This window comes from Taeniopygia guttata, chromosome 3 (genome assembly GCF_048771995.1).
Source record: "Taeniopygia guttata chromosome 3, bTaeGut7.mat, whole genome shotgun sequence".
NCBI classification, from domain to species: Eukaryota; Metazoa; Chordata; class Aves; order Passeriformes; family Estrildidae; genus Taeniopygia; species Taeniopygia guttata.
This window is the reverse complement of record NC_133027.1, coordinates 97,328,530-97,347,115: the sequence shown is the minus strand read 5'-3', so window position 1 is coordinate 97,347,115 and position 18,586 is coordinate 97,328,530. Positions and strand designations below refer to the sequence as shown.

General features: G+C 51.2%; 1 protein-coding gene across 1 annotated transcript in view; it reads right to left on the bottom strand.

Annotated features, from left to right (window-relative positions):
- Positions 1-4,483: 4,483 nt before the first annotated feature.
- ITPKB (inositol-trisphosphate 3-kinase B) overlaps positions 4,484-18,586 on the bottom strand; it is a 66,470-nt gene continuing 52,367 nt past the window's right edge. Inside the window, exons 5-8 of the mRNA XM_030268956.4 lie at positions 15,643-15,847; positions 10,890-10,991; positions 9,398-9,469; positions 4,484-6,844 (exon numbers count right to left, since the gene is read on the bottom strand). Coding sequence (XP_030124816.4) covers positions 6,629-6,844; positions 9,398-9,469; positions 10,890-10,991; positions 15,643-15,847 — 595 coding nt within the window. The 3' untranslated portion in view covers positions 4,484-6,628. The remainder of the gene's footprint in view (positions 6,845-9,397; positions 9,470-10,889; positions 10,992-15,642; positions 15,848-18,586) is intronic.

Sequence of the window (18,586 nt, the reverse complement as noted above, 5' to 3'; positions counted from 1 at the left end):
AGGATAGGATGGCACCAACCTGCTCTGGGGATGCTCCCTGGGCACAGCACCGTGGGCTGTACCATGCTGGCACACAAGTGCTCAAGAGACCTCCTCTGATCCTTAATGATCCCCCTGGAAACCACAGGGTCTGTGAGCCTTCCTGCAAAGCCATTTCCCGTGGGAAAAGCAGCTGCAGGGCACGTGCAGAATGTGGCAGTCGCATCACGGCACGTTTGAAGCGCCTGCTTGGGGCTGATGAATGGTGGGAGGAAGCACGCGGCACCCCGCAGAGCCCACCCACGGGTCCTGCCATCTCCCCTCGCTGTTCTGGAGGCATAAAAAGAGATGAAACATGAATCTAGCACTAGAAAAAGATACCACGCTGCCAGTGGGAAATGCTTTTTTAGCCACAGATCTTTTGCAAAGGGAGAAACATATCTGTAGCATCTCTATCTTGCTACTACAGACTCCTGCTGCTTTTTCTTCTCACATTCCCTTCTCTGAGTCAACCCCACTGCTACAAGAGAAGCAGATCTCTGTGTGTGTGTCCCTGCATAAGTCCTGGGGTTCCTGCCATGGAAAGCAGCATGTAAACCACCCCGGAACAAAATCCCCTTCTGACACAGAGATTAAAGTATTTGATTTTGTTTCCTGGTTCTGGTCAGGTGTTTGAGTAAATAATTTTGTGCCTCTATTTCTTTTCGTGCTCCTTTTGTCCTGGTGGTTTCAAGTCTTAGGTTTCTACACTAGGGTAAGTGTGTTTGAACACCCTGGCACCAGGCAATGTGGAGAGGGGGGAGCTGGCCCCAGGTCTCGCAGGTTAATACACACCAAATGAATGGTAGGCACAAAGGCACAAACTCCCAACAAGCCAGCCCCAAGCAGGCAGTGCAGCAGTGCCAGGAGTGGGATGAGCTGCTGGGACCCCAAAATTTCTCAGTTTCCTCCAGAGCTATCCCAGATAGCATTCACGCAGCAGCCTCCTCTTGGGCTTGCTCTTCTAAGTGGCACCAGCAGCTCTCTTGTGCTCTCTGGCTGTTCCAGGGTGGAAGCACAGTTTCATCCTGGAGAGCAGCAGGAACTGCTAAGACAGGTCCCTAAGCAGGACAGAGAACACCTGACTGTATAAAAACAGCCCCTGGGGCACCCCCCCAGAGCAATAAATCCCCATATAAAGCCTTCCTTGCTGGAGGCATCACTCGTGCTGGGTCAGGCACTGCAGGATGCGGCAGAGCTGTGTCCACAGCCCCACTCTGAGGGTGAAGTGTGGGCATAGGCATGGCAGGACACCCCTGGGACCCCCAGGACTGCAGGAGCAGAGTGGGACCACTTCATGGACTTCAAACCACGTGGCAAAAGAGAATCCAAACCAGCTGATACCACAGCAGGGCACTTGTTCCATTTCTCAGGGGTTTCTAATTTTTTTTTCCACTTCACAATAACAATGAACAGATTTGTGTTTTTTAAGGGCAGGGAAGTGAACAAAACGCAGACTCAAACAAGAGTGTGAGTGGGAAAACTGTCCCACAGGGGTTGGGGCTGCCGGGAGGGCTCCAACCCTGCAATGGCACAGGGAGGACAGACGTGTTGCCGCCAGCCTTTCACTCCCAGAACCACCCAGAAAGGAGATGTGGGCAGCGCGGATCCTTCACCCCCTGCCCTGCTCAGGCTGGCTCCGGGATGGAGCCGCTGAAAGGGATGGAGCCGGAAAAAGGGCAGGGTTTATTGATATTAACGACCTCCCCAGCTCGCAGTGGGAAAGCCAAACCCCAGAAGTGCCGGGGATGGAGAAAAAGCCTCAAAGCAGCGGCGGCCGGGGCGCATCCCCGCCGGGAGGCCCTGCCCGCCGGGAGGCGCGGCCTGCCCGCCGCCGGGGCACGGCGCCTCTCCCGCCCGGCCCCGGAGCCCGCCCGGAGCCCGGCTCCGCCCCACGCGGGACGGGGCAGCGGGGTCGGCCGGGGCTCGGGTCTGGTTTTTAAGGTACGGCAGAAAGGCGAGCACAGCCCTTGTGGGGCTGAGACTTGCCCCACTGAAGCCCGAAGCATCCCCCCCCAAAGCATGGCCAAGCCAGCGGGACTCTGGAGGTGTCAGGATCAGCCCCACGACAAAGCGGCTGAGGGGAAAGGCATCCCCAAAGCACCTTCCACACTCAGATGCTGCTGGGCCATGCTGTCACTGCCGTGGTGTCCCCATGCTGCACCGGCCATGCATCCCCTGCAGCAGCACACGGGCAGGAGCATTTCCACTCCAGCAGCCCCCTCACTGCTGCTTCCCCCCGCCCCACTGGGCAGGAGGAGAGGGAGCCCTGGGGCTGTTGCCAAGCTTCGGGCTGGGGGTTGCTCTGCATCATCCATGGCAGGGGTAAAATCCTTCCTGAGGCGCTTCCCACAGACCACCAAAACCCCACCAGCTTGTGTTGGGAACAAAGCTGAGCACACCGCGTGAACCCCTGTCAACCACCACACCCAAGTCCTGCATCTTCACAGGCTGGAATGCCCAGCTGGCCCCAGCACCCCCTGATTCATGGGAGGCTCATTCTGTCAAGTAGTACCCGATAAGACAATGCTGAAGGAAAGGATCTGCCCCTCCCTCCCTACAGCCTGAGCAGACCACCTTACAGCCCCTGGCACTGCCGGAGGTGTTGTGAGGCTCTGTTCTGTAAGAGTAGAGACCTCAGCAAGGTGTAAAGCTCTCTTTGTTGCATTAATGTAAGTCCTGGCCTCTCTTCTCTATATTGAGTTTATGAATCTATTAGTTTATTAATGCCTAAGGTGGCAGGGAGCTCTGGGCTTTGCTTTGGGGGTGCAGTAAAGCCAGGCAGGGGGGCCAAGGCAGGCTCTTGCCGTGGCATGTGCCAGTGGGGGCCTGCCCTATCCCAACCCTCTGCATACACCCTGGGGTTAGCAGATGCCAGCACTCAGCCACAAGGGGTTTGTTTCTTTTCCTGACTTACTCCCTTTTCCTCTTGAAAAGAATAGGATGAATGTCCTTACAGACCATGTAAATCTGCTTGTAGATAGGACCAGGGACTTCAAGATAGGGAAGTAATGGGAGAAACTATCAGTTCTAGAAAATGTTACCAATTGCTACTGAGCCAAGGCTGTGTTAAATTCCTGAACTTACAGAAGAACAAAGACTGAATGGAGTTATGAATATTGTTTTGTTATATATAAAAAAAAGGAGGGATGAGCATATTAGAGGCAGACATGCAGTAGGCCTATTGGGAAGTCTGTACCTTCCAAGTACCTCAGCCAATGGGGAAAGGCAGAGGGTGTTGTGGCCAGGAAATTAGGATAAGAAGGAGGCTGTATCCTCCAGTAATTTGATAGACCCCAGGGGAAATGCCCCATGGCCTTTCCCTTTACTCAAATAAAGTTACAAGATTCCTCTGTCTCCTTTCTGGATATAAGCCTCTGGCATTGTGAATTTCTCTGCATACTCTCCACCACAATGTCATGGTGTTTCCTCAGGTCTCAAGAGAGGTTTTCACAGAGCAGGGTTCTTCACCCTCTGGTTTTGCATTTGGATGGGTGGGTAAGTTTTGGAGGCTTTTGCTTTCCTCTGAAGGTAAGAAGAGGAGTCACAGACCAGAGAGACTCCAAAAACTGGACCTATAAGTAAATCAGGGGCTGTCAGTTCTGCTGGAGTGAGCTCAGCAGCCAGACAGGAAACGTGTTTGCTTTCCCACAGCCCAGGAGAGACCGCTGGTGCACAGGCAGCAGCCTCACATCCAGTGTCCTGCCAGCTCTGCCTCCGACCAAGAGGCTTCTAGTCTTCAAATTCCACACTGCAGGGTTTCTCCTGCAGTTTGTTTTAGAGGACCTGTGGTGAGCCAGGTCTGGTTCCCAGGCGAGGCTGCTCCTGAGGGTCTGGGCACTAAATCTGACTTTGGTCACATCTGTGCCAGAACAGCTCCTGCTGTCCTGTGCTTGCCTGACCAGCCAGGAGGGAATGGAGCTGCCTTCAGGCTCTATAGCTTGATTCCTCCTTCACTGCAGAAACAATCTGGGGGTTTTTGTGGCCTTTGGTCCAAAGTGCTCCCTCCGGCCCTGCCCACAGCGCAGCTGAGAGGGAGAGGAGCCATGGGAGTGTTTGGCTGTGCCAAGCAGCTCTGATTCTCCCGGGTGCTTTGGTATTCTCCAGTGCAGAAATCACAGGGTGGCACTCAGAAACCACCAGTGGGAGCCAAAAACATTCCAAAAAAATTGGATCAGCTTTCAGTGGCCTTTCCTGCAGAAGGGGGATGGAGAAATTCAGGCCTCTCTGGGTAGCTGCCACTGATCCTGGGCCTCCCACAGCCCCAGTTCTGCTCTCCCCCTGCCTTGCTCCCTGCAGAGCCAGTTCCTGTTTGTCGAGATCTGTTCCCAGCGAAGGGTCCTCCCCTACTCTTGGTTTTATGCGGCACTGCTGGAGCCTGATTCCCCCCTAGCCATGGACATGAAAGGCTGTTCCAAGGCTGCCACAACTGCACAGGGCAGACACTGACTGCACACCAGGGGAATGCTTCCCATACGCCTTTATTTGCAATGTTACTGGACTTTTTTACAGGCACTGTGTGTTGGTGTTCCAGACCGGTTTGGATTTTTTTTTCTGTATTACCCAATGACTGAGAAGCATGGTGGGAGCAGGGAAAATCCCTCACAGCAACCATTCCAGCCTCCAGGAAAGCATAAGACATCTGAGAAGAACAATCTGCTTCTTCTGAAGCCACAAAGCAAGGGATCTGGTTTATAAACAGGCTTAAAAAATAACATACATATATAAGAGCAGCTCGAAGCTAAAGTACAGCAGTAAGTGGTACATAGCTACGCGGTATCTGTTCACACCCTTTCTTCAAAGCTGGAAAAGGCATGGCTTAAAAACTAAAAACACAGTTAAAAAAAAAAAAAAGATTCCATGCATTAAATTTTAGTGTTTTGTGCAATTAAAATGGGATGAAAATAAATATAACTTAAAAAACCCCAACCTTTTCCATGACACTAATGGAACAGAGGCAAAGTCTATAAGGCACTTCTACATGGGCTAGTCTAGAAAGCCTGGCAAGGAGCTAAAACAGTGCAACCATTTACAATGGCATCTGATGAGCAAAAGACACCTGTCTGGTGAGCTATGAACTGAGAAAAACCTTAGGAAACTTCAGTCCTTGGGAAAGACGCTTGGCTGCAGACGGCCTGGTGGCCAACTCGTCCTCCTCCTTATTGCTGCAAGGGAGGTCTCCCCCATCAAGGGTGCTGGACCCACCAAACTACGGCAGAGGGGCTCTGGAGCTTCTGGGGAGTGAGACAGGACAGTGGGTTTGGGATGGATGGAGCAGGTGAGGGACTCGTGGCTGCCAAGCTCCTGCACCACCTCCTGCACTGCACGTTCCTTGACGCAAGGCTCCCGCAGCCTCCCCTCCCTGCCAGCCTCTCCAGGGATGACCTTTAGCGCACCAGCCCTGCTGCTGCTCGCTTCAAATGTTCCAGGAAGTTAAAAAATAGCCTCCACCCTAAACAGGGAACTGGGTGTTTTCACAGGAGCGGGAGCACAGGGGCCGTCACACAGCTGCAGCCCGCTGGGGAGCGGTGCAGCCACAGGCAGCTCTGGGAAAAGGGGAAGGCATGGGGATGTCTGACCCCAGCTCTGCTTTGCCTAACCCGGGTGCTGCCTTGCTGCTGTGACCCTTCACCTGATGCAGATGGAAATTACAGACATGCTCCAGGCAGGAAGGTGGCCCTGGGCTAGGTGTGAGCATTGGTGGCACTACACATGTGCTCAGCTGTTGACAAAAAAGACTGATCGACCTGGATGGCTACTTTAGGTCTCATAGTAGTCCTTTATAAGCTATTTTTCCAGCTAGGAAGGATTGGAGACCCCAGCTAAGTTAGGCTGGAAGCAGTTCCTAATGGGGGAGCTGGGGCTCTAGAGAGGAGCCCAAAATTTTGCTCACCAGGGCACCCAGCATGGGGGATGTGGGTGGGAAGCACCTGGCCATGGCAAATACCTGTGCCTGACTACGTGGCTCTGCAGCAGGAGTGAAACCACCCTCCAGTGCCACTCAAAAATAACTGAGCAACCTCTACAAGATGTCTTGAACACAAATTAAACCCCGAATCTGCCCTTCTAGCAGCTCTGAAGGACTTGGCACAGCCAGCTCCCTGGGCTGAAAGGTGCTGGCAGAGACAACTAAAGGGTTCCCACTACAGTGTCCTTCAGCATCTCCACACCTCGCTCACACTCTCTGACTGCCAGAGGGTCCTGGGCACGGTCACTGTGTGTTTTCAGGATGATCCTGGTGCAGGAAGAGGCTCCTTCCTCCGCCAGCCCTCTTAACATCAGGCTGAGCAAGAGACAAAAGCATGATAGGCAAAGCATGCACTTGCCTAAGCAACCCCACTGGGCTGCCCCGGGCCACCTACTCCCATTGACTCTGCAAAGCCAAGGTTTCAAGTTCAGCTTTTGTTGTAGCAGGTTAGCTCTCTATTTACAAGGAGGGATGGGGGGAAACAACCAAGACAACCTAAAAAAACCACAACAAAAACACATTAAATAGGGAGAGAATAGCTTTCAAATGGGGAGGGCAAGGGCTGGAAAGTGTCTTGTAGTGCAGTTCAGAAGAGTCAGTCGGGGGCAGGTTGGGGGTAGTGGCAGAGTCGGATGCGCGGCTTTAATGCAAGTCTTCGCTCTGGGACAACTCTGTCAGGATCTGAATGAGGTTGTCCAGCCCCCAGAGGTAGCCATCCTCTCTGTTCCCTTCCACCCAGGGCACGTTGTGCTGGAGAACTTGTCCCTCTGGCAGTGGGGTGGTTTTCCCAAAGTCAATCATCCAGACTTTGGCTTGTTCCTGCTTGTCGTGAATGAAGAGGAGAGAGCTCCCAATTACCTGTGGAGAGGTGAGACCAATTAGTGGTGCTGCTGTTGCTCATTTTCAGCCCTCTTTGGGGCTTTCAGACACCTTATCTTAGGTTTAATTTCCAAGAGATGCTGCTGAAATTTTGCATGAGGTAAAGCAATCTCTGGGCATTGCTGGTTGTGTTTGCACATGCAAATGGGGCATTTGGACAAGCTGATTTACTCATACAAATCCCAGGTCTTGGCAGAAGGAGAGGATCAGAAAAACATGGGCATGAAAGATAAAGATGTCATTTTGGAAAAACAGCTAAGGTCCCTTAGCAAGGACTGAGAGGAATTGTCTCAGACTTCAGATGGGGATTTTTTAAGGCTGGTTCTTTGTGATCAGCCTGTGCCCTTCGCACTCACCAGTCCTGCAGACACCACTGCAGGGATGGGGGCACTCCAAGTACAAGAACTTGCAACCTGTTGGCTCCTGCCTCAAACACCATCCAATGACATCCAGACTGCCCCTAGAATATCCTCCTGGCACTTGCAGCACTCTGGGGGTGCAAGGTATAGAGCTGCATGCTCATGAATTTCCTTTTCCCTGAGTTCACTCAGCTGCATCTGCTTTGAAGGGCTTTTTCATATCCTGAACAGCCTTTGGGAAAATCCTGCAGCAAGAAGTGGCCTGGGCAAGACCAGGGAAGCCAACAAGTGGATTTGAGCTCTGACAGCAAGAGTCTTAAGGCCTGTTGCAGTGGGATGAGACCCCACAAGCCCAATAGTCACCACACACAAAGCAGAGAGATTCTCAGCAGCTCTGCTGTGGCTTCCCAGAGCTTAGGAAACGTGTATCAGTATCAAGCCAGTCACCATTGTGCTCTTCTGCTTAATCTCTTCCTCCAGTCAGAAGATTTGAGCGGGGGCTTCTACAGGAAACCACCAATGGGTGCATTTCAGAGCTGTCCCAAATGAAAACTGCTTTCCAAATATTCTCTGATATGAGTGAATTGGTGAATTATGAACTCACTTGCCCCTGTGTCACAAATAGGGACCTTGGTGACTAGAGTGCAAGGGCTGTAGCAGAGGTGATGCAGAGCACTGAGAGCCATGAGTGCCCCATATGATGTGTAGGTACATGGAAGAGAACCCAGCTGGTGTCAGCCCTCCAGAACAGCAGCACTACATGTTACTGGGGACTCCCATGTTCGTTCTATCAGCAGGGCTTAGCCTGAGGTTTGCCTTTAGACAAGGGTTTTGAACAGGATGCATGTGCTGTTTGCAAAAGCTGTTATGAATTTACATTTTTCAGGAGACTTTTTCCTCCAGTGTTTTGGGAAACCATCCAAGGTCCAGAGATGCGTATTATTTCCAAGACATGCTTATCTTTAGCTCTCCTTCTGCTAACCTCTTATAGTCCTCTCTTGGTCAGGACATTGTAATTTTAAGGAAAAGCCTTTTGCTGACATTCTTCATTTGTGTGTCCTGGACTGCCCAATTCCCCTGCAGCTCCTTGGAGGAGCCCTGCTCAGCAAGGGCCCCACAGAGGGACACAAAGCTTGGCAGACCTTCTGCTGTGCTTCATCTCAAAGCAGGATGGAAAGTCAAAGCTCCTGCTTTTTAATTTTTAAGAAGTGGAAACTCCTTTCAAACCCTCTTTGAAAGGCTGCTTTGTTTCTGTGTTTTCAAATGAAACCCTGGCACTCGGTTTCAGGGAGAATTTTGTTTCCTGTGTTGAACTGCCCTGAAACCTTCAGTTTTGACATTTCCCTTCCAAATGCCTTCCAAGCACTGCCACCAGGAGGCACAGCCCCATCTGCCTTTGGCTCCTGGCAGGACCTTCCGTGTCTGGCTGGGGCTGAGGTGGCTCATGTGCCTCTGGATGAGGGACAGTGGGCTGTGGCTCTGAGCCCTGGGAGTCAGAGGTTCCTATGAGGCTCTTTATTCCCACACATCACATGAGAAGGACACACACTCTCATGTTTTGTTAAGTAGACGCAATAGCAAAATTATTGTATTAAATTATGGAGCATTTCAGTTCCTGAAATGGCCAAAAAAAGATAGTGTTCCCTCCTTGTTTTCCCATCAGCAATGAGTCTTCAGTATAAAAAATGTTGGTATCATGGACACTCATTTCTGTATGAAATTTCTTCAAAAGGCAGAGTTCGTACTGTGGTGCCCCAACCAGCTCAGGAAAAGCACATTTGGGGTATTTGCAATTTATGGCTGTGTTGAAGCCTTGCTTGATCATGTGGAGCAACTGTCAGCCAAACGATACCTGACATGCATTCAAACAGACATTTCTCCTGAGAAAACTCCCTGTGCTTTTGCCCTAGGGAATTGTCCCTGTCATAAACAGCCTGAGTTCCTCCTAGATCACTTTTAATCTGTTTGAACATTGGCTTTCAGTAGATTTGAGACCGTGTCAGATGCACAAACATTGTATGCTATCATCTATATTTGCACGTAAGTATCACATACGCATATGAAAATACAGATATAAGAATAAACCAGGCCCTGACTTTGACTTCTCTCCTTGGACAAGCTGGGATTAAACACTTTGCCTCTCCAGGCAGATCTATCTAAACAGCAGTATTACCTCATGGCACTTGAAGAATGGGGATGTCTCCAGGGTAGCACGGATACCCTTCAACCGGTTAAGGTAACTGTTCTGGAATTACAAAAAAAAAAAAAACAAACAAAAAACCAAAAAAAAACCAACAAAACAAAACCAAAGCCATTAGTTTTGCAGGAAACCTACATAAAAACCACAGCATTGGGGCAGACAGGAAAGTCACCCCCACATCCAGCATCCTCCCACAGACCTTTCCCTTTGGAGAGTGTCCCCCTCTTTTCCTTTTGGCTTCTAGAGCACCCTGTGAGCTCCTGTGGCTTTCAAAACTTAGTGAAAGCATCTGCTTTTGCTGAACTGGTGCTTTCTGCAGAGTACCCGCGCTGCATCCATGCTGGGAACACCTAATTCAGCAGCTGCTACTTTTTCTTCTCCCTTGCACTCTCTTAACAGATCAACTCTTCACTTCATGTGTCTTTTTAGCACTCAGTCAGTCACAGATCATGAGACCCTCCTGCAACTCCGTTATCAGCACTTTTGCACAGCTGTTCTCGTAAGCAGAAGGGTTTTCACAATAACCAGCACACAGGTCAAGACCCACAAGCCTGTTTGAGCATCCCTGCAAATCCCTGGAAGGCACTAAACATTCTCAGGGGGCTCCACTGATTTTGGGGTTTATATAGAAAAATCAAGCACAGGAACACACACACAGCAAGTATCTGGGCACTGTAACACACTTGCAAGGGGAGATGGGGATCGCTGTATAAAAATTAAGTGTCCAAGGAGCCCCATCCAGAGCCACAGCATGATGTGTGCTCCAAGTTCTTTGGGGATAAAATGCAGCCAGGCAACTTCATCTTCAGATCCAGGAAAATCCCTGGGTAACTCTTGTGAAAGCAAGCATGCCAGTTTGAAGGACACAGTGCCAAGGGCCACTCCAGCTGGAGCATTGCATTTGGAGTCTTTATGCAGTGCAGCTTAAAATGGAAGTGCTTTGTCAAATAGGTTATTTGACACAGTTGGTGTAAATTGTTTACAGCCAGATCTCTTATTCTCCTGGCAACTTAGGGAAGCTTGGAAAATGCTGCCTGTGGCTTGCCCATGTGAAGTGTGCTTGGCACAGGATCACTCTTCTGCAAGACTGGGCACAGGCAGCCCCCCTGGCAGGATGGGAGCCCCCACCACTCATACTGGGGTACAGAAAGGGCTCAGGGTGACCAGCCCAGGGATGAGGGACAGAGCATGGCTGTGACTGCTCAGTGGGTTTTGGGGGCCAATCCTGGAGATCCTCAGCAGATTCAGACTCGGGTCAAGCAGTGCTGCTGCAGCCAAGTCCCTTCCCAGTTCTCCACTGCTTTCCCCTCACCCTGCACCAGGATGGTGTTTCTCTTTGACATTTCTCATGCTTTTTAACAGACATTACTCAGGCTTCAGCCCTCAGGCCAGGGACCTGATGAGCTGAGGCCAGGCTCCACAGAAATGCCCTCTCCAGGCAGTGCTCCCAACATCCCCCACTCACCAAAACATTCCTGTTTCCTCTGGTGAACTCGCGGAAAGCCTCCATGACTTGTTCCTTTGTCCGTGTCTTCTTGAAGTCCCGGTTCACAGTGCCGTCCTCCTTCTTGAAAAGAAGGGACAGGGGTGAGTTGGATGGGGAGGAAGGAAGCTCGGGCAGGAGTAGTGTTTCTGCAGCCATGCATGTTGCCAAGTAGGATGTGACCAGTGTTTTTGGCAGCTGAAGGATATGTCTGTGGAGCAGGGGTGAGCAGAGGCAGCAGGTCTCTGCTTGCACATCCCAAGTTATCCCACAGCCCCCATGCATTGATGTCTACTGCAAATGGAACTCTCCATCATCAAATACTTGCCAAGGTCACTGGCAATGTGGAAAAACTCTCTTCACAGACCTGGTGCTTGCTGTTAACAGAGGCTGGAGACTACCTGTTTCTGGTGTTTCTGTACCCAAATGGTTTCCCATGGCAGCTGTGGCTGAGAATGGCACTGACACCAGCCCTGGAGCCTGGCCCCCTGGGCTGTCTCTCTGGCTTGGGGAGGACAGCAGAGCATGATCATGATGGGACAGAACCGAGTGTGGATGGAAACAACATCTCAGAAGCAGGAACAAAACAGGTCCATGAGAATTCCTCCATGGACCATTGCAGCAAGGAGCAAGCCCATGGCTGCCTGGTCTCACTGGTCCTTTGATAGTCCATGAATCACAAACCCTTCAAGGCAGCAGCCTGGCACCGAGATGCAGCGAGCAGCCTTGTGCTCTCCTCTGCCTTTTCCCCAGTGGCACATCCATCCTTGGCCTGCCATGGCATGGCTTGTCCATTGCAGAGACCATACTCAGCCCTGGCCCAGAGGCTCCTGTCTGACCCTCTGGGCAGCTTTGTAGGTCTCTCCCCATTTCCCTGGTCCTTCTGGGTCTCTGATTTTTACATCAACTCGTTTCATTGTCCAGAGGGGCCGTGGGACAGGCAGGCAGATCTCACTTCCTGGATACAGGGGCTATTTTAAACCACATTTGCTTGTGCTCACAGCTCCATTGCAGGGCTCCATCCCACTGCTCTAGACAGCTCTTTTGCACACAATACAGCAATGGGACAGGAGCCAAAAGACATCCTGTGGGCTGGGGAAGATGAAGGATGAAGAAGCAGAGCAGAGGCTGGGGCAGGAAGAAGGCACAATGAAATCACCTGCCCTGGAGGTTAGAGACCTGTCCAGGGAAGTGCCCCAGCACAGGGCAATGTGCATCCCCCTCAAGAGGGGGCTTGCTGTGGGCATGGTAGCCCAACCTGGGGGAATATTGAGTGCCCAAAGTGAGCCTGCCACCAAATCAGCACCTGAAGTGCAGTTTGGGATGAATCATACAGGACACTTCAACTTCCAGCTTGTGTAAGCATTAACAAAGGTGGTAACAAAAGAAATGTACAAAAGAAAAACTCCAGGAAAAATTTTGTGCCAATTGCAACGACTGGACCCAGCTTCAAATCACCCTGGACTCAGCCTGACTGTTGTGCTGCCACATTCAAAAACAATGCTCAGGGCTGGCAGAGTGTGTATTGGTAGGGGTCAGGGACAAGCTTTTCACTGGAGCCTCTGTGCTGCTGATGGCCCATGCAGAGCTGGGATCTCTGCTCTCAGCTGTGACCTTGCTGAGGATGCTCTAGTGGCACGTGTGTGATGTACAGGGGAAGGGCACTTTGCAGCTACATGTCCCTCATGTGAGCCCTGACGTGGCAGCTCAGAAATGAACCCACCCACTCTCAGGAGGATGATCAAGATCAATCTGGAGAAGGGCCACAGCACTAATTTCATGTGTAAAGAGCACAACTTTCCACAAAGCATCCAAGAAAGGAGATGGACTTCTGAGTGCTCCTAAAAATAAATGAAAATCACAGATGGCCTTTCCGATAAGGCAGTCTCAGCTTCAGGAAAGCCAAGCAGCCTATCCCTAGTGCTGCTCCCAGCATTACCCGCCTCCTGCAGTTTCCTTGCCCAGCCAGAGGTTGCTGCTGAGGCTGACAACTGCCATGACATTCACAGGTGTCCGAGCCCCGAGGGGGCTGCCTTCCACGCAGAAGAAATGTGAGGGGGGCTGATAAGGACTATCACAACCTCCACCCCAGCAGCGATTCCAGCTCACGCTGGCGTCGCTGGGGCAGGGCTAAGCTCAGCCAGATCTCCCTCCAGCACTGCCTCCGGCCTCGGATGGGGCTTGGAGCTGCCTGGCTTGGCAAAGTTAGGTGGAGGCTTTCCAGGCTGGCTTTGGGACCCTGCAAACATTCCAGCCCTGGGGAATGCCATCCCACTGTGGCCTTGCTGCAGGCAATGGTGAGTAACACTCAGACCAGAGCAGCAGCTCAGGAGTGTCACTTCTTACAGTGAGCCCAGCAAGTTTCACCTGGGCCACCAGGGATCACTTGTGTTACTTTCAGCATGGAAATTTTATTAATAGTTGTTTCCAACAGGTTCTAGCTATTCCAGAAAATCAGATGAATATCATTATCTATTTTTGCAAAGGAAAATTTCCATTTTAAAGAGGAAGAACTGGATCCTCAAGGCCACCTGGGAAACGGAGAGCTCAGTCAGGAAAGGGTTGCTATCCTCATGCCCGACCCTGAACTGCCTGTTTGCCTTACCTGACTGTGCTATCTAAAAGGATTCCACTGCTCCTCTCCTTCCTATGACCCCTTCCCACATGTCCAGGGTCAAATCCTGTCCTTCCCTTGCACTTCTCAAAACTCTCCTCTAGCAGCCCCCATCCATGAGTGAGGGGCAGGGCAGATTCATTGCTGCTCTTCACAGGGAAGCATCCACAGCAAGAAATAAAACCTGGGAAGCCAGCCAGGGCACCAAAGGCACTTTCCCTAACACAGAAACTCAATCCCAGAATAGAGAGAACAGGGATACAGCACAGCATGACCAGCCCTGTTGGAAAAACAGCCAGCCGTGAAGCAGCATGAACTGCTAATGCTTTAGCTTAGGGGAAAATAACCCAGAAGCTGAGGGATTTCAGGAGAATTACAGTAATTAGAGCCTTGATCAAATTAGTCAGCCCCCTAGCAGCAGCAGGAATACTGCTGGAGGCCAGAACTTCTCAACATTTTTCAATTAAAGGGCTGCTTCACCTCTTTGAAAAAAATCCACTGCTCAGATCAGGCAGCAACTCATTTATGGTTGGCTAAACAAAGGTGCAAATCTCATAACGCCTTTATGGCCTTTATTTTCCTCCACAATGTTTTTGGCCTCCCTGGGGATATTATTTGTTTGGATTTTTTTTTTTTTTTTTTTACATTTTTTAATTTCAAGTGCTTCGTATATAACCTGCCCCCTAAACATGCCCAGACTGAGAAGCACCACTGGAGGCCAAGGATCTATCATGCTGGACTATAAATAGACTATTTCTGATTACACCAAGAAAGCAGGAAGAAGAAGCAGTTCATGAGAGCTTTAGTCCCAGCTGGTCCCCCTTTTTTATATAGCCTCAGTTTTATAAAAAACAAAACAGCAGCAATAGGAACTAGGCATGGGGTTGTCCCAAGCTGGAGGAGCTCACAGTGTGCTTATGGGCATCCACAGCAGGAAAGGGTCTTTGGGAGACCTGGAGAGATCAGGGAAGAGCTGTAAGAGCAGGAAAGTGCCCTGACCCAATGTAGGCACTGCAGGAAGCTGCTGTGGGGAGCATGGACCATCAGCATCCTAGGCAGAGACAGGGAATGGGCAGGGGTGCCTTGCATTGTCTGCCAGGAAACCTTTGAAGGTGCTCAGCCCAAGAGTAGAAAAATAATCTGTGATCAAGAGTAAGAAACTCCTCCAATCACAACACATGCAGATATTGAGCCATCGTTTCCACAAAGAACAAGTTGCTGCTCTGAGCTACTGCCTAGGCCCTCAGCAGCTACCCAAGCCTGAATTACTGCAAACACAACTTGACAGAGCTCTGCGTGGCTGCCAAGCTAACATCATGCCCAGACATGCAATGAAACCCTTGGCTCAAGTGTTATATTACATTTAAATCACACTGGCTGGCTATCAAAAGGCATAGGCCATTGCTAGTGCTCATGCAAGCAGTATCACTAATACTCTGTGGTTACAGACCTACTGTTCAAGTGCCATCCCAGACACCTTTCTTGCCCCCTTGGAGAAAAATCTCCTCGACTGGTTCATCTACTGGGGACACAGAAGCATCCCAGCTGGTGTCTCCAGAAATGTGAGTGCTGCTCTGAGCAAGAGCAGTAAGCGGGTTACACGTGCATGCAGGTGCTGAAAGTAAGTGCAGCTGTGTGTGTTTGTCCCATTTCATAGGGCTCAGCTGCTGAATCTTCCTGGACAGGCTTGTAAACACGTCCTCTTTACTGACTGTAGCTAAATTCACAGCTCCAACCACAGATGGGCACACGTTCAAGCTGGGATTTGGATTAATGGCTCAGCCCAGTGGCAGAGCAGAATTGAAAGCAAACAACTAATTTGGGTCTTCAAGTTGGAGGATGGCACTTTGTATTTTGCAGGAAGGGAGAAATCAACCAAACAGCTGATGTAATGAGATTATGTCTAAAACTATCCTCAGGATGCCCTGAGCTCAGCTGCATTCTCAGAAGAGCAGCAGTGCCCCAGGTGACGTGCCTGTGTGCTGGTTTGGCTGCGTGGGCCAGAGATGTCCAGATGTGACCTGCTGTCACCACCAGCCTGCTGCATGTGTACCTCTGGGAGTTTGGCTAGTGAGCACTCCCAGCAGCTGATCCCCTGCTCACACAGCTGGCCAGACTCACCTTTATCCCCTCGATCCTGAAGCCCAGCGTGGCGGTGGAGCTGATGGTCTCCCTCCACTGCATGTAGCGGGGCTTGGTCACTGCCCGCAGCACGTTCTCCTCCTCAGTGGGGGCGTCAGGGTCCACCTCAATCATCTTCTGGTACATGTCCTTCCTCAGGCTCGGCTTCTTCCGGGCCTTTATCAGCTCCTCCTCCAGGTATGTTCTGCAGGGAGTGTGGGGGTGTATGAGCAGGGCCACCACACAAGGTGCCATATACCCACAGACAGCCCTCGCCCCAGAAATCAGGCTGATGCAGGACAGCTGATCTCCTTTTATTTCTCTCCATTATTTCCCAGCAGAGGAAATAATGGAGCAAGCCTCATTGATCCTGATTTAATTATCAATCCATCATCATCACCCGATATCTTTTCAGTTCATCAAGGAACCACAACCAGTCTGGCAATAAAAAGGAATGTTATTTCTCACAGGTGCTCATGGCCTTGCTGCTGCCACTCCAGCAGCCTCTTCATGCCATCCCTTGTCCTGGGGGGCCCATACTCCAAAGTTCAGGAAACCTGAGCTCTCACCTGAGCTAAACATGGCTTTCAAGATATGCCCAGGAAACTGTGCACATGCTCTGGGAGCCAGCTGAATTGAAGGCAAGAGGGATGTTCCAGTGTCCCATCCTTCAGCATCAGCTGCTGCTCCCTTTCAGGGTCAGCCAAAGCTGCTCCCATGCCTCTCTTGTGCTCTTCCATCCCCCCACTCTGTGCACCATGAGGGCTCTGCCTCACCAGATGCTAAACAGGGTGTTTTCACACAGAGCTGTTCCATTGATGATGATAGTTTTGCCCAGTACGGGTCTGCTTCAAGTGGACTTCCTAGCAACAGCTTTCTCTACAAGATGAAACACAGGAAGGGATGCAGCCTTGGCCAGATGCTTACCAGCACCCCAGGTCCACAGAGTGTAGCCAGGATGGGGGAATGGGGGAAGGAGGATGGAAGGTGCAGAGGAGTGTGCAAAGACCTTGATTTTATCCATACTTCAGAGAAACACCCCTCTGTGCCAGAGCACAGTAGTGGAAAAGTTCTGCATTCTGGCATGCATAAAACCATCATCCACAAAGTAATACTTCCTGCAGCAATAATAAACCACCATGGAATTCCTCTCACAGTTCCCAAATCAACCCTGGCTCAGGCTGGAAGGTGTCCAGGCTCTCCTCAAACAACCCACCAAGTTGGATGAGATGTCCCAGCAAAACAACCCAGGAATGACCCTATCTGTCACTGTTCTACACCTCCACTTAGTCATGCCCAGTTCTGCAGAGAGACAGTGCCCTCTGCCCATGTCCCCTTGTGCCAAAATCCCAGCACTGAGTATGTGCTTCACCTCCAGAACCAAGCAAAACAAACTGAGAGGGTGCTGAGTAGACTCTGTGGGACAATTTTCCTGTGTCCCACGAGGCAAACTGGTGCCTTTGCTTAGGGCAGACACCCCCAGGCCACACCAAACCCATTATTTTGGTGCAGATGGAATAAAACAGCAGAATAAAGCAGCAGCATGCTAGAAGTGCTGCTCACACTGCTCAGAGAGCTAGAATTTCTTATAAGAATGACAGATCATCAATGTCTGTGGCTTGGTCCTCTCCATCGCCTCAGGCCTGTGCCATCACCAAGGCTTAAGAAAGACAAAGCTTTGTTTAGGAGAGACTGGAGTAGGCTGCCACATCCCAAAGCCAGGCTGGCATGAAAAAAACCAACCTGTATCTGCCTGGCAGCAAGCTGCTGGCTCAGAGGACAGGTTTAATACCCCTGAGGTTTAGATTATTTGCTCAGCCATGGGGATGCCCCATTCCACAGCATTAACTCCATTCATCCTCTCTCACCGGCTCCTCTCACAGCACCATCTTATTTCAGGATGACGATGCCCTTTGCCTGAGCTCCAAAACCCCAGGTGCATAAATCACCTGACATGTGATCTGTGCATGGGAAGCTTTCTTCTTCCCAGAGACAGCCACAGGAGCACCTGGGCAGCACATCAGCAGCTCTTCTTCTGGTGGCTGCTGTCTGGGTCCAGAGCGAGTCCTGTTTCCTTCCCACAGCAGCATGTGTGTGCCAGCCGGAGCCACATGGCTGCGCCGGGCCCTCTGCCCTTCCCTCCACCCCTCCGGTGGAAAGTATTCCCCGCCTCTTCCCTGCCGACAGCCGGGCACGCCAGTTCGAGTTTCACATCGGGATTCAGGAGGGGAAAAAAAGATTCCTCCCTCCCACAGAAACCATCAGCTTTTCCAGCAGCGCGTCTCCACCATGTCTGGCTGCGCCTTTGCCAGCGAGGGGGGTCTCAACCCTTCCTGCCACCAGCCTGCAGCACACCCAGGGCTGGGGGGTGGCCTGAGGCTGCTCCAGAACTGGCAGCCACCTGGGGTCACCAGCCCCGCTCACATCTGCTCTGGGACACCCTTGTCAGCTGTGGCACAGCTCACTGAAAAACTGCTGCTGGCCAAGTGGCTATAGCCTGGGATCCTGGTGGATCTGGACAGATGGGCCTCAAGGAGGACATGGGTAATGTTGCTCATCTGTTAGGAAATATTTCAAGAGCTTTGCATGAAAGGCACTGAACTACTTAGGACACGTATTTTATCCCTCCAGTGCGCATCAGAGCAAAGGCTGAGCAGAGGGAAAATTTCTCGCTCACTGAAATTGTGCGTTTCAAGTGTCTTTATTGCATCCATTTGGCACCCTGGGCAGGATCTCCTACACCCCATCCCTTGGCTGTGTCCTCATGTGGCAGAGAGGACATCTGAACAGCTACTGTGCCATTGCTGTGTACCCAAACCCAAGCAGACTGTTGTCCCCTCCACCACACCAAACCTTTCCCAGCATGCAGGACAGTCAGTAAGCAGAGAAGGAAGGAGCCTGGTGTATCCTTTCTATACCCAGGTTTCCCCATGGCTCTCTCATG